Genomic DNA, 16,513 nt, shown 5'->3' with positions numbered 1-16,513 from the left:
AAATAGGAATGAATCGTCATCAAATTTACTCAACCAAATAATGTTGATTTCAATTTTCGCCAGTCCTTTTCACACCAGTGACTTTCACTGAGCCACTAAAGTGGCAAACTTTTCTTACATAGACTTAGAAAGTAAGAATTGGTAGGCTCATCACTATAACCAAACCCTCTTCTATTCCTATCCAGAAAGAATCCCTAGAATACAGAAGAGATTTGTGGAGCAAAAGTTCAAGAATAATTTGATTGTTCTCTCAATGAACTGCCATAGGAATGGTAGGCCAAAAGGATCTATCTGTGCTGTATGAGTTCATCATTAAGCATAGCATTATAGACATACCGCACAGAAATAGGCCATTTGCCCACTATGTCCTTGCTGCCCACCAATCATCTGTCAATCCTCTGCAGGACAATTAATGGGCTGCAAAGCTATAGGCCCAGCAACCTGAGTGGTTCATTTAAGTCAGTTCTTCATTAGCAACTATTACTGTTACAAGTCATTAAGAAAGAAAACAGGAGTATTTTTACCCTACAAAATGGTGTGCATCACAAATGCTTTGTCAAGGAAATAAGAGAGATGTAGGCTTCAATATCCAGTCATTACAGCAAGGAAAAGGACTGACACACTTATAATTCACAGTTTCAATTATTTAAAAACCACCCAAGTTTTGTTATCATTTCAGCTTCCCCTTCTGTAATCTGGTTGACTACTAAAGAGAATAGAAAGGCTGGATTAAACCTGCCCAAGGTACCTACTCTTGTGAGACACTGCTAGCACAGAATGATTGCTGGAATTCTTTATCGTAAAGACAGACAGAACTAATTTATGATGGCAAGCATGCCCTGATGCTCCCTAGTGTAATAAAGCACACTGCATTTAAAACATGAGGAAAGCTCAGAATCCTGTCACATTAGCAGGGGCAACTTTTATGGAAGGGTTTGACTGGGTAGATGTAGCGAAGATGTTTTCAACTGCAGGAGCCCAGAACCAGGGCCATAAATATGTTTAACACAAGTCACTAATAACTGCAATCAGGAACTCAGCAGCAATTTCAGCATTGACATTTGGAGGGTGGTCAAAATTTAAATTAAACTGAATGATAGAAACATGAAATTGTAGGCTATGAAAATAAAAATAAAACTGGTTAACACCAGCAATGCATTTGATGAGAGGGGTATGGCTACATGCAAGGTGCAACTAAGTCTCTGAACTCTGTGTTACTGCTTTTAAAATAAATGCTGGATTTGGTGATATTGATCCGAAGGTGCTTCAGAGGTCAAGAATGAAGCACAAATTTGATGGTTATGGCCATCACTTGTATCAAGTGTTACAAGAACAAAGAAGACAAAAGAAGTTGTGGTCATCTCATACTCAGACTAGAGATAAACAAAATTCCAATGATAACAATTGACCTATAAAATAGCCAGATTCAAGTGGTATGACACCTATACTACAATTACTGGAATATTTGATGATGATGATGTGGACTCAGGCCTGAGAGGCCAGCATCGGCATTTTCATGCCTTACAAGGCGCAGAATGAAAGACTGTGTGGCGCACCACTCCTCAAACAGACATTTCGCAGTATTTTTCTTTATTTTACGAAGTCAAGTTGCGAGCTCAAAACTCAACCGGGCACGGATGGAAAGCGTACTCGGGAATGGCCCGAATGGATTCGAACCCGGGGACCTCCATTAGGAGTCTGGCGCTGATGTCACTGAACAATTACATGTAAACAGATGGTAATATAAAAATTATAAGCAAGCATTGACAAGTTAGACTACAAGGAAAATACTAGCAAAATAACAATTCTACATCCTAATCCAGCGTAAACAAGGAACATTTAAATCACAGCGAAAATTGACTCACCTAAACAATCAGGCTCTTTGTGATAATTGTCTCCTTCCAAATATCCTAAGGCACTGCACGTTGCTAATAGTTCACTGTTCATTGTGCTCAACTCCACACAGTGCACTAGTTAAAACAGCAGAGGGCAGACGAAACCTGGAAGAATTTAATACCCAGGGTGGGTGGGGAAGAAAAGAGGGTGATATTTCTGCAAAGGCTGGGGGAAGGAGTGCAGAGAAAAAAAATCACTGTATAGAGCAACACTGTGCAGTAGTACGGGGGGAAAACCAGGAGGGAAAAGCATGCAATTATGCAAAAAAAATGTCCCTGTTCTCACACTCTTGCAGATACAAAAGTTAGCTCAAAAGGGGACAGCAATACATAGCAATGTACTAATGGTGAAATGAATTCTTGGCCTCAACACACGCTGCTCTCCAGAAATCTTCACTGTGTTCTGACAGCAGAAGGAAGGTCTTGAGGCCTTCTTAGCTACAATCAGCCTGCAGAGTAAAGACAAGATTTAATATCCCAAAAGAAAAATAATCACTACTATATAGTCACAGAGCATTACAGCACAAAAACAGGCCCTTCAGCCACCTAGTATGTGCTAAACTGTTATTCTACCTAGTCCCATCAACCCACACCTGCACCATATCCCTCCGTTCCCTTCCCATTCACGTACCTTTCAAAACTTTTCTTAAACGTTTCAATCAAGCCCGTATCCACCACTTCCACCAGCAGCTCATTCCAAACTCACACCGCCCTCTGAGTGAGGCATGCTGCCTTCTGCCATGCCCAACCTCAGCTCCAAGAGGAGACTGGATTCAATTCTTTCCTCCCCACCTTCTACCCACACATGGCCAGCTGTACCTTTGGTTAGTACAGTGACAGAATTAATTTTGTACAAAATACCACAATCCCCAACTTCTCTGCACTGAGTCAACTGTAACACTCCAATTATCCAATATCTAATCACTGCAGAGTCAAAGATTCAAGTCTAGGATCATTCTGCACTCCACCAGACAACGCATTTAGCCACTGTGCATCAAGCAAACTCTTTTCTATCCTCCTCCACCATCTCTCTCTTGTGCAAGCTGAGAAATGTTACTAAAACAGACCTGAGGGCATCTGATTAACTGTACTTTTCTAACCACTCTGAAATGGGTACCGTTGAAAGGTTTAAAATTAATCAAATTAATGGGGCAGCTTGGCAGAGTCGTGCTATTACAGTGTCAGCAGCTGGGTTCAATTCCTGCTGTTGTCTGTAAGGAGTTTGTACATTCTCCCCATGACCGCGTGGGTTTCCTCTGGGTGCTCTGGTTTCCTCCCACAGTCCAAAGGCGTACAGGTCAATGGGTCAATTGGGCGGTGCAGACTCATTGGGCCGGAAGGGCCTGTTACCAGGCTGTATCTCTAAAATGAAAAAGCATTTTTATTCTGAATGTCACTGATGCATGCGCAGCACTACCTAGTGATGACAATCTCAAATACAACGAAGGAAAACCAATGGCATTGGTGATATTTGTGGACCATGAGATGAAAATAAAGAGATAAAGGCAGCAAAGGCAGAGGAACGTAGCCCAGAAAAATCAGAGGTGCATGTAATAAGAGTAATACAATAACTATGGGGGAAATTTTAATCTATATAAAGAATAGGATGACTAAATTAGTAATGATAGAATGGAGGGTGAATTCAAAATGTAAAAGATTGTTGTCCAGATCAGCTATGTTGTGGTAACTAGCCATTTTAGATCTAATGTTATGTAACAGTGACCCAGGTTCAATTTATTCTCCCTATGACTGCGTGGGTTTCCTCTGGGTGCCCTGGTTTCCTCCCATGTTCCAAAGACATACAGATTAGTAGGTTAATTGGTCACATGGGTGTAATAGGGTGATGTGGGCTTGATAAATAGATAAATAAATCTAAAGGGGTCTTTAAGGAAATGTTATAGTATGTCAGGTTTTATATAACATTTTAAACCAACTTAGTTCAATCCGATGCTAGAAACTACAAAGGTACAAGAAGCTCAAGCTGGCTATAGTAGATTGAAAAAATACAGTATAAGATATGACAGTGAAGAAACAACGGGTAACATTTTAAAAATACATTGCTCACAAGTAATTTATATCCCTCAAAGGCAAAAAAAATTCCAACAGGAAATGTAGTCCAGTGATGACAACCAAGAGAAGTTAAAGCCACTATTAGATCAAAGGAAAAGGTTTAAGCAACACACACAAAATGCTGGAGGAATTCGGCAGGCCAGATAGCATCTAGGAAACGAGTACAGTAGACATGTCAGGCCAAAACCCTTTGGCAGGACCTGTCGAAGGGTTTCAGCCTGAAACATTCACTGTACTCTTTTCCAAGATGCTGCCTGGCCTGCTGAGTTCCCCAACATTTTGTGTGTGTTGCTCAGATTTCCAGCATCTGCAGATGTTCTCTTGTCTGTGAAAGGAAAAGGTTTATAACTTTATCCAAAAAAAACATAAGGGAAAGAATTAGGAAAAATTAAGAACTCAGCAAAGAAGGATCAAGGTATTGCTAAGGAAAGGGAAACTAGGACATGAAAATAGGTGAGCAAAGAACACAGAAATTGACCATCTATAGATGTGTAAAGAAGAATAAAACTGTGGAAAACTTAATGTGAAACCTTTCAGATTGAGATAAAAAGTAATCACATTGTAGAGCAAGAAAAGCAGAGGATTTACACAATAATTTTATCTCTGGACAAAAAAATCAGAGAGTAGGAAAGAAATTGGTCATTTTTGGGTTGGGAGACACCCTCGTCAGCTGTGTGGCATTACAGGGACTGGCGTTGGGGGTACTGGCTGTACAGAAGCTACAGCAATAATTTGAATAAAGGAATCACATGTAATAGATGCAAAGATCAGTGGAAGCATAGATTATGAGTACGATGCAGAGAGCTTCAGCACTTAAGAAAGCACAAGGACAAAACAGTTGGGTTATAATATGCAAAACAGTGAGGTCATTCCTTTGGTAGTAAAAGGTGGTGTTTTCCAAATGGTGAGAGTGAAAGATGGTGGTGTTCAGAGGGTCCTTATACAGTAAAGCCTCAACATTCATGTTGGATACATCCTAGAATGGCTGAAAATCCCAAAGAGCGCAATTACCATTTATTTCACCACTGACCCTGGGAGATTACTTTGCAAGAAGGGTTTGCAGAGCTGAACAAAGCTTTTAATTGTTGGGAGATTTGCCCCAAATCCTCTCAAGCTGGAAGTCTTGTAGTCTGCCTCCTCCCCGAAACCTTTAACACCCTTAAACCTATTAACTTCTGCTTTAAACATACCCAATGACTTGGCCTCCACAGCCATCTGTGGCAATGAATTCCACAGATTCATCACCCTCTGGCTGAAGAAATTCCTCCTCATCTTTGTTCTAAAGGGATATCCTTGTATTCTGAGGCTGTGCCCTCTGGTCTTAAGACTCCCCCACATCTACTCTATCTAAGCCTTTCAATAATCACCTTCTAAATTCTTCTAATTTCCAGTGAGTAAAGGCCCAGAGCCATCAAACACGCCTCATATACTAATCCTTTCATTCCTAGGATCATTCATGTCATGTGCTTTTGTGATATCATTCTGGAGGAACGTTGTCTCATTTTTTAACTGCATTGCATTTGTGGTTTTTAAATGACAATAAACTGAATCTGAATCTCAATCATTCTCGTAAACCTCTCTCTGGACCTTTGCCAGTGCCAGCACATCCTTTTTTAGAAACAGGGCCCAAAACTGCTCACAGTACTCCAAGTGTGGTCAGACCAATGCTTTATAAAACCTCAACAAATACGAGAAAACTGTGCCAGGAATCATCTGGGGGCTCAGAACTCTTTGGGTTTAATCACTTCCTCATTAGTAGAACAGAAGGTCTCATCAGTACTGTAGTGGTGGATTTCAACCCAGATTTAACAAAAGGGTTTACTGTACAAATGCTAGCATCCAGGTACAAGTTAGGAAGGTGAGCACTACGTTGGACTTCAGTACATGAGATGGCTTGCTCAAATTATATAAGCTGCTGGTGATATTGCACTTGGGATATCCCCACCTAAGGAGAGATACACTTGTGATAGAGAAGCATAGTGAAGGATCTTTTCCCAGGATGTTGTTTTACCCTTCAGGAGACATCAAGCAGACTGAGCCTGTACTCCCTAGCGTTCCAAAAGGAAAGGTAATCTCTTTGAAAAACAGAACATTTTCACAAGGGTTGATAAGGTAGTTGTGAAGTTGGTGTTTCAGGACAGGAACGAGGAAAAATGTCTACATCAAGCAGGTGGTAAATCTTTGGAGTTCTCTACCCAAGAGGGCTGTCAAGTAAATTCATGGCTGGGAAATCAATAGATTTTTGGATATTAAGGATTCTAAAGAAGTGAACGGATAATAAGGTTATTACAGGAAAATAGCACTGACATAGAAGATCAGTTATGATCCTACTAAACTGTGGCCAGAATATTCTCCATCTGTCAGCTGCACGTCTAATAAGTCTCGATTTTGACCAGTGATACGAGAAATTCGAGTCTGCACTTAAAAATAAACAGCTCAATGAAGAACACCATTGCGGATCCTTCATTCACCCCAAGTGTCACAACTGCCTTGCGTGAGGAGACAGCACACTATTTTTGTTTGATATTATCATTGTCAGGTTTTGCGATGTTAAAGGTGCTGTAAATTATTAACGAATCATTTTTAAAATCTCCCACAGGTTAATCTAGTTGGAAATCAGAATCAGGTTTATTATCACCGGCATGTGACGTGAAATTTGTTAACTTTTACAATTAACCATAAACTTTAACAAACATAATATTAATATCATAAGAATTTGTTACTCAAATGAAGTAGCTGAAATTAAGAACAGAGCAATAAATTAATTGTCAATACAATTGCAATTCTTTGTGAAACCCGGACGGTGCTGTTTGGAGAACTCCAGAGCCGCCTCATCAAGAAAACTAAGCGACCGGTTTAAGGAAAGGACGCTAAACTCACCTGATCCCGTTCTAAGTTGGTCTCAAATATCTTTAAATATTTCATTTAAAAATTGCATTTATTTTTAGAAAAATTCGAACATGCAGCGAAACTGCCGGCGAGCGACCAAACTCCCGCCAACTCCTGGATCACTGAATATGTTCGCCGGGGGGGGGGCGTAAGGCGAGCCTAACACAAAATTAAAATACACACACAAAAGAATCAATTGAGTAAAGAAAACTCTATAATGTACTGTATTTAACAATATTCTTTTCCAATCAACTTATAGAACGACGTTGCAAACTAATGCAGAGGGTACATAAATTAATTAGATCACCCCACTCGTAGAGAATTAAAGCAGTCCAGTCGCCCGCTAATCCAGCAACAACAACACAAAGCAGGATTAATTTTAATGAATAAGTAATCAATATATTTCTCGGACCGTTTGTGATTTATCTCATATTTTTTGAAATGTCGTACCGCGATTTTTTATTTTGTTCTGGTGATGAGTGACCTTTAACCCCATGAGGAGGCTTCGGCTGTCTGAAGGTGCACGGCGGGCGATCCATTTCCTTCGGTTGGGTTGCATGCATCTTTATTGGGATTTGAAAGGGAAAAGACAGGCGGCGCCTTTACCAAAAACAAATCATTCTGTGTTTTATAGTAGCATCGTTTATTTTAAGTTGTCACCATTAAAATTATGTACATTGTTTCCGGTAAAAAAAAGTCTATTGTTCTCGTCTGCTTTGCCAATAGATTTTGTGCGGGTGGAATTCTCTTCAGTTCTGCTTCCTTCTCTTGTAAATGGTTATGACTTTTGCTCCAACTTCGTAGTTTGTGGTTACACATTGGGTTCTATATTATAATATGTGGGCAATTTTTTTATATCAGTCACGGTGGCCGAGTGGTTAAGGCGTTGGACTCGAAATCCAATGGGGACTCCCCGCACAGGTTCGAATCCTGTTCGTGACGAGGCGTTCTTTTCATTTAAACTGTCACAATCGGTATTTGGTTCATGTTTTAAACACAACGTTCTACACTGATTAACACTGATTAACAGCTTGAATATTTACAGCTTTACAAACAAAACATGAACGATTCCAAAAGGCCCATCAATTAAATATCAAAACCAAAAACGTCTACTCATCATACTCAGCACTCTCTTGTTTATTCTCTAGACATTTAAACAATCTTGTGTTTCATTGTTCATACTCTATCGCAAGAACAGCAAATGCTGGGTTTTCGCGAGAGTTGAGGCTGGCGGACGGGCGGCTGAAGTGTAAGCCCGAGAGGGACATCGGTTAAGGCCAAGATGAATTCAACACACGCCCATGCTGGAGAGAGTGCCAGCTTTCAATTCAAAGATTCCTTAACTAATTGTCTGCAGGCTAAGCGAGATCTAGAAACAGCCATCAACAATATCATTCAGGCTGAAAAGGAAATAAAAGCAAACAGCCATGAGGTAAAATTCCAAATTCATAGTTGTATCAGCCGTCATATGGAGTGCCTGTGGAGTAAGGAAGTTCGTCTCTTGGAGCAGATTGACCTTGTTCAACAGCTGCAGGAGGAATCCCTGCAACTGCAAATTCAGCAGCTCTGTTGGCTGCTTGGTCAATTCAATTGCCTTATTCATCAATTGGAATATCCCCAGAATAACCATTCAACAAGTGAAGTACAGCCTGCCTGGAGAGAATGAAGAACCTGGCCCTGAAACCAGAAGAATCTCCAATCCTGAGTTTTGAAGCGGATGTCCCTTCACTCCGCCAAGCCATTACAAGCTTTGGGGCCATTAAAACTCTGGGTTCAGAAAAGGACTGCAAGAGTACTTGTGGCATGTCAGTTGATCTGGATTACTGTTTTGTACCAATGCTAGCAAAGAAGACATTCCCCAATGGTAACGAATGCCCACTTGCTGACTGACTGGGTAGCCCTCCTGTGAAGTGGATGACATTCCTAAACGTAGACTATCCACTGAAGCCGCCCAGCCAGACAGCATCAAATGTTCGAGCTTGGGAATGTCAACAGGGCCTTGACCACTCGCTGTCTTTCAGTAACCAAAAGAGCAATCCAGCTCAGAACACCACTACTTAACAATCCACTCAAACCACCAGCATCTGTAATCTGGTACCAAAGGATCCAGACTACTACAGAGAGCAGACCTGGGGTGATCGATGGGGTCTTGAGCACTGGCTGCTTACTAGCGAGCTGAAGAATGAAGCTGCAGAGAAGAATGAAGCTACAGAGAAGAAAACTGCACAACAAGTTCTGCCCATGAGGTCCAAGTTGATCTTAATTACTATAAATTACAGGCTTGGAGGCATCGTCAGGGCCTTGAGCACTGGCTCCTGCCTGTTGAGCAGAAATCCAAACCTAGCAAGGAAGCTCCTGCACGTGAATATTCTGAATCATCCTATAGTTCTTCCAGTTTTGAGCTAATAGAGCAGTTTGACATGGAGATTGTGGACCAAGATGAGAAAGAACCGAGGGCACTCACTGGAAAAATGAGTGGCTCCAATGTGAAGCACACACATGCTGAAAAATTGAGTAGCAGCAATGACGAAGATAAGTGGAAATCCATAACTCGACCTTTCAGAGAGAAGTTTATTGCCAGTGAGTGGCTTATGCCCAGCAAGTCTGAATCCTGTGTCAGTTGCTGTGGTGAAAATTCAGGTGTGGAACATATTAAGGTGTGAATAGAGTAAAAAGTAACAGATAAACTAATGATTTTTTCAAGTTCTATACAATTGCAGTAAGCAGCACCCATACATTATCAATAGAGCAGAAAAGGGGTCAAGGCAGGGGGTTTGGGACGGACTTTAAAAGGTACTGTTCCATATAACCCATATAAATACAGATGTTGCTTCAGGACTATGCAAGTTCCCATAGCTACATCTTTGATATGGACCAAGCAAGTGGAATAAAAAGTTATTCAATGGTAGTCCAAGCTCAGCATTCAAAAAACTATTTTTGATTAAAAGTATTTTCAAAAACCTATTTAATTTCAAAACACTGCTAAAATTATTTTATAGCTGATAAATATCAATAATTCTCACTTTTGATAAACCTTCAGGTTAATTTCATAAATTACAATTACCACATTAAATTTGGACTCCAACATTAATCTACATCTTTTGAATCATATTTTATGATTGGTACACAATGAGTTTTGATTCCACATATACCAAATTCCCTAGAGTGAATAGCTTCTGTAGATATACTGTGATATCATATCCACAAAATATAAAAAGCATCCAAAGAGCAAACGGTATTAACGGGAAGGCAAGAATTGCCAAAGTATTTTAATTTTTATTCACTTTTTTTCTGCCCTTTAATGCGGCATGGCAGCAGAGCAGTCAGCGCAACATCATACAGAGCCAATAATTAGGATTCAATCCCCAGTTCTGTCTGTAAGGAGCTTGTATGTTCTCCCTGGGACCACGCGAGTTTCCTCCGAAATTCAAAAAACACATACAGGTTAGGGTTAGTATGTTGTGGACATGCTACGTTGGCGCTGGAAGCGTGGCAACACATGGGCTGCCTCCAGCACATCCTCAGATTGTGTTGGTTGTTGATGCAAGCGATACATTTTACTGTATGCTTCAATTTACAAATGACAAATAAAGCTCGTTATATCTATAATAAATTGAAATAAAAGCAGTTACACATATTGGGTTGTAAATAAGCTGCACACAAATTTGGGTTGTTCAATTCTACCAGTTTAAGCAATATGAACACTGTGCACTAAGCATTTTTGTACGTCCTTTCTCCACTTGCCTTCAAACTTCATCCCTTAATACGTCTAACCAATGTATTCTAAAATGTTGGTGTTATTTCTGTCTGTTACAAATCTTCATTATGCATGCTTCTTTTGCTTTCCATTCTAAATTTCTTACATTGTTATGGCCTGCATAATAGAAGAAATGCATCTTGCAACAAAAGGCAACATGCCCTTTGAGTTCCTAATGCTCACTGTACCTGCACATAACTTTTCAAGGCCATCCAGGTCCATCTGAAAACCAACACATTTTAATCTCATTTAGAAAATACTCACCTTCTCACCTTTCTAATTTTCTCATCTAAAGTGGATGACCAGACAATTGCCATGTCCTTTCCTACTCATTTAGCTTGTTCATTTCCCCAAACCTCTGTATCCTACTCACAGTCCACACTACCATTGAGTTTTGTACTATCAGTAAACTTGAATACATTCGATGCCATCATCCAAATTGTTGACGGATTATAGATAATAACCCCTGCAGCATCCCAATAGTTACATCTACCTAACCCAAATTTTTGTCCTTTAATGAATCCTCAGCCCACACCAGTATATACTTCCAATATACCTGGTAATCACACACCCCCACCGATCTTGTGTGACACCTTATCAAAAGCATTCCGAAAGGCCAAATACTTGCCAACTGGTTCATCCTTATTTGCGAGTTAAGATCTTCAAATATGTTCAACAGATTTGTCAAACATGATTTCCTTTCATAAGTCTATGTTAACTCTACCCAATCCAATTATTGTTTTCCAAGTGGCCTGTCCTCAATATTAGATTCCAGCATTTGCCCTTCGACTGATGTCAGACCAACTGGTCCGTAGTTCGCCATTTTAGTCCAAAAGACCGTAAGATATTGGAGCAGAATTAGGCCACTTGGCCCATCGTGTCTGCTCCACCATTTTATCATGGCTGATCCATTTCCCCCTCAGCCTCAATCTCCTGCCTTCTTCCTGTATCCCTTCATTCCCTGACCATTCAAGAATCTATCAACCTCTGCCATTAATAATTCCAATAACTAGGTCTCCACAGCGCCTGTGGCAACAAATTACAGGTTAACCACCCTCTGGCTTCTTGAAGAGTGGAGTGACATTTGCAATCTGCCAGTCTTCTGGAACCATTCAAGAACCTAGTACCTCCACAATCTCTTCAGCCACCTCTTTCAGAACACCTGGCATGTAGTCCATCTGGTCCAGGTGACTTGTCTACCTTCAGACCTTTCAGTTTCCCAAGCACCATCTCCCTAGTCATAGTAACTGCACTCACTTCTGCCCCATGACACTCTTGAACTTCCTCCATACTACTAGTGTCTTCCTCAGTGAAGACCAATGCAAAATACTTAATTAGATTGTCCACCATTTCATTGTCCCCCATTACTACCTTTCTAGCATCATTTTCCAGTGGTCCGAAATCCACTCTCACCTTTTTACTCTTTATGTAGCTGAAGAGATGTTTGGTACCCTTTTTAATATTATTGGCTGGCCTATGTTCATATTCCATCTTTTCCTTATGACTTTTTTAGTTGCCTTCTGTTGGTTTTTCAAAGCTTCCTGATCCTCTAACTTCACACTAACTTTTGCTCTATTATATGACCTCTCTTCAGCTTTTATGTTGGCTTTGACTTCCCTTGTCAGTTGTCACGGTTGCATCATCCTGCCTTTAGAATACTTCTTCTTTGGGATATATATATATATATTCTGCGCCTTCCAAATTGCTCCCAGAAACTCCAGCCATTGCCGCTCTGCCATTATCCCTGCCAGTGTTCTTTTCCAATCAATTCTGACCAACTCCTCCCTCATGCTTCTGTAATTCCCCTTACTCCACTGTAATATCAATACATCTGACTTTAGCTTCTCCCTTGCAAATTGCAGGGTGAATTCTATCATATTATGATCACTGTCTCCTAAGGTTTCTTTTACCTTAAGCTCTCTAATCAATTTGGGTTAATTGCACAACACCCAATGCAGAATAGCTGATCTCTGCAGAATAGCTGATCTCCTAGTAGGCTCAACCATGAACTGCTCTAAAAAGCCATCTCATAGGTATTCTATAAATTCCCCATCTTGGGATCCAGCACCAACATGATTTTCCCAATCTACCTGCATATTGAAATCCCCCACAACTATTGTAACATTGCCCTTTTGGCATGCATTTTCTATCTCCCGTTGTAATTTGTAGACCACATCCGGGTCACTGTTCGGAGGTGTGTATATATCTTCCATCAGTGTCTTTTTACCCTTGCAGTGTCTTAACTCTACCCACAGGGATTCTACACCTTCTGATCCTATGTCACCTCTTTCTAAGGATTTGATATTTTTTACCAACAAAGCTACTGCCCCCCCCCCCCCACCCACCTACCAGCCTGTCCTTTCAATACAATGTGTATTCTTGGACATTAAGCTCCCAACTATAATCTTCCCTCAGCCACAACTCAGTGATGCCCACATCATATCTGCCAATCTCTAACTGTGCTACATGTTCATCTACTTTATTCCATATATTGTGCGCATTCCTGTATTCTGCATCCTGTATTCATCACCCTTTTCGATTTTGTCCGCCTTTTACATTGCAACTCATCCCGTTAACTGCAACTTTGCCCTATTATCAGCCTGTCCTTGCAGTCTGACTATACACTGCCTCTGGTTGTAAACTCATTGCCCTATCCTCAGCCCTATCACTCCAGTTTCCATCCCCCACCCCACCAAATTAATTTAAACCCTCCCGCACAGCTTTAGCAAAGCTTCTTGAAAGAATATTGGTCCCCTTCAGGTTCAGGTCATTACTGCCCCAGAAGGGATCCCAATGATCCAGAAATCTGAACCCCTGCCCCCTGCACCAATTCCTCAGCTACACATTTATCTGCCAAATGCTCCTTTTCTTACCCTCACTGGTGTGTGGCACAGGCAACAATCCAGAGATTACCACCCTGGAGATCCTGCTTTTCAACTTTCTACCCAGCTCCCTAAAATCTCTCAACAGTACCTCCTCCCCTTTCCTACCTATATTATTGGTGCCAATATGTAGCAAGACTTCTTCAAGAACAAGACTGTTCACCCTCCCCTTTTAGAGCCCAATCAAAGACATCCCTGACCCTGGCAACTGGGAGGCAAATTCCATCCAAGTGTCTCTATCACATCCACTGAAACCCATCTCTGCCCCTCTGACTAGGGAATCTCCTACCACCACTGCAGTCCTCTTCACCTCTCTTCTCTTCTGAGCCACAGCACCAGACTCAGTGCCAGAGATCCGGTCACTGTGGCTCCCTAGTAAGTCCCCCTCAACAGTACCCAAAATGGTCTACTTATTATTGAGGGGAACAGCCACAGGGAATACTCTGTACTGGCTGCTCATTTCCCTTCCTCCTCCTGGCAGTCACCTAGGGGTGTCTACCTCCCTGTAGCATCTGTCTGTCTCACCTCAGTCTCCCGTATGAGCCAAAGGTCATCGAGCTGTAGCGCCAGTTCCTCAACACGTTCTCTGAGGAGCTGCAGCTCAGTGCAGATGTGGTTATCCAGGAGGCTGGAGGTCTCCCAGAATTCTCACATCTCACACAAAGAACACAATGCTGCCCCGGAGCCATTCTCACTGCACTAACTGTGCCCTAACAGACGAGGAATGAAGAAAAGAGAGAAACTTACCAGAGAGTTACCTTGCCCAAGCTTGATGAGCCAAAGCCTCCCCACTCAAACACTGGTCCGCTCACACAATGGCCGCTATGCTTGCACCCGACTTCTTTTCATTTACCATTGCTAATGCAACCCCCTCAGTGACTGGTCACAGTTCAATCTTCGAAAACTGCTGCAAAGCACTGCTTTTTAAATCTTCAATCACAGACCTGTGTGAAGTCACCTCTTCTCGTCACACTCCCCTTCACTGATTGGCCTTATTAAATAGTGTGGTTTTATTTTCTGTCATCCAGACTGTGGGACCCATTCTCAAACAGAGGTCTGCAGTGACAATCAATGCATCCACCATTGCCATAGCCACCTCCTTCAAGATTCCAGGCCAAGAAGTATTGGGGCCTGGGGATTTAATCACTTTTCAGCCTCATTAATTTCTTCATTTTTCCCCTCTAATACTAATTTCTTTTTCATTTACTCTTGAACTGTAGTTCTCCACCATTTCCAAGAGGTTTTCTGCAACTTCAATCTGCAACCTATGCCTTAATTCTCTGTCATTTATCTCCCACTATGAATTCACTTCTGTCCATAAGGGAGCTACCTTAATTATTACTTATCTACAGAAATTCTGGCCAGTGTCACATGACATCCTTCTGTGTCATTAATTATTGACTTGAAAGTTCATGCAATTTCCTTTTAACAGAAAGATAGAAAGCTCTTTCTGTCTTCCTGACATTGTGAGTTGTTGGTGAGCGCATTGTGGGAGTGATTTGAAAAGTGAGTGTGGTTAGTTGGTCATTCTTCTCCCTCAGATCACAAGGAAATTAGGCACTTGGCAAGGGCCAATAAAATAAAGTCAGGTTTAAACAGGGTGACCAATGTGGGAGCAGCCATTGTAGGATGGACAGTGTTAGAGTGGAGGCCTTGAGGAATTGGTGCAGGGGGCAGAATTTCAGATTTGTGGATCATTGGGATCTCTTTTGGGGAAGATATGACCTGTATAAAAAGGACAGGTTACATCTGAACTTAAGCAGGACCAATATCCTTGCAGGCAGGTTTCCAGGAGTTGTTAGGGAGGGTTTAAACTAGTCTGGCAGGGGGAATAGGAACCAGAGTGATAGGCTGGGGCAGGTGGTATACAGGTAGATGCAGCATATAGGGAGACTTGTGAGGAAGGATAGATAGCTGATAGGGCAAAATCGAAGTCAGTGAGATGGATTGAATTGTGTCTATTTTAATGCAAGTAGTATCAGGAACTTAAGAATATGGGTCATTACAAACTATGATGTGGCCATTATAGAGACCTGGCTGTCACAAGGACAGGAAAGCTGCTGTTCTGGATTTTAGATGCTTCAAAAGGGACAGGGAAGGAGATAGAATTGCTAATCAGGGATAATATCACAGTTGCAGAAAGGGAGGTCATTGTGCAGTGATTGCTGAGCGTCTACAGTGTGGGTGGAAGTCAGAAACAGGAAAGGAGCGATCACATTATTGAGAAGATTCTATAGACCCTTCTCCCCCCCCCCCCCCCACCATAGTAACGGAGACACTGAGGAACAGAACGGGAGACAGGTTTTGGAAAAGTGCAAAAATAACAGGGTTGTTGTCATGGGTGATTTCAATTTCCCTAACACTGATTGGCACCTCCTTATTGTTTGGTTGGGCTGAACCCCAAGAAGGACACCTAATGCAATATGTAGGCCAACAACGAGAGTAGTCAATAGTCATCTAGACAGCCATAGCGGATCTGGTGCTAGGCAAATAACCAGGTCAGATCACAAATCTCTCAGTTGGTGAGCATTTCAGAGACAGTGACCACAATTCCTTGACCTTTACCACAGCCTTGGAGAGGGATGGAAGCAGGTGGTATGTGGAAGTATTTAATTAGGGGAGGGGAAATTATGATGCTATTAGGCAGGAACTGGGGAGTACAAACTGGGAGTGAATATACTCAGGGAAATGCACAACAGAAATGTGGAGGCTGTTTTGGGAGCATTTTCTGAAGGTTCTGGATGGGTTTGTCCCACTAAGGCGGGGAAAGGATGGTAGGGCGAAGGAATCATGGTTGACAAGAAATGTGGAACATCTTGTCACTAGGAAGAAAGAAGCTTATTTAAGGTTGAGGAAACAAGAATCAGACAGGCCTCTATAGAGTTATGGTAGCCAGGAAGGAGCTGAAGAATAAACTTAGGAAGATCTAGAAGGGGCCATGAGAAGCCTTAGCAAACAGGATTAAGGAAAATCCCAAGATGTTCTACACATACATGTAAAACAGGAGGATGGCCAGTGAG

The 16,513-nt window shown here is 41.6% G+C and overlaps 1 protein-coding gene, 1 non-coding gene and 1 pseudogene across 3 annotated transcripts in view; 2 read left to right on the top strand and 1 right to left on the bottom strand.

Moving 5' to 3' along the window:
• timeless (timeless circadian clock) overlaps positions 1 to 6,972 on the bottom strand; it is a 67,865-nt gene extending 60,893 nt beyond the window's left edge. Inside the window, exons 1-2 of one of the 2 annotated variants that reach the window (XM_073071303.1) lie at positions 6,846 to 6,972; positions 1,866 to 2,000 (exon numbers count right to left, since the gene is read on the bottom strand). In XM_073071303.1, the coding sequence (XP_072927404.1) occupies positions 1,866 to 1,947 (82 nt within the window). In that variant the 5' untranslated portion in view covers positions 1,948 to 2,000; positions 6,846 to 6,972. Of the gene's footprint in view, positions 1 to 1,865; positions 4,048 to 6,845 lie in introns of those variants that run through there. The other variant, XM_073071302.1, reaches the window with a different exon arrangement.
• Positions 6,973 to 7,714: 742 nt separating this feature from the next.
• On the top strand, positions 7,715 to 7,796 carry trnas-cga (transfer RNA serine (anticodon CGA)). Its single transcript has one exon. It is a non-coding gene; the product is annotated as a tRNA-Ser (tRNA).
• Positions 7,797 to 8,132: 336 nt separating this feature from the next.
• Positions 8,133 to 9,517, top strand: LOC140741648 (uncharacterized; annotated as a pseudogene).
• Positions 9,518 to 16,513: the final 6,996 nt, after the last annotated feature.

The sequence above is a fragment of the Hemitrygon akajei genome, chromosome 18 (genome assembly GCF_048418815.1).
Source record: "Hemitrygon akajei chromosome 18, sHemAka1.3, whole genome shotgun sequence".
NCBI lineage: Eukaryota > Metazoa > Chordata > Chondrichthyes > Myliobatiformes > Dasyatidae > Hemitrygon > Hemitrygon akajei.
This window is presented reverse-complemented; position numbering and strand designations above follow the sequence as displayed.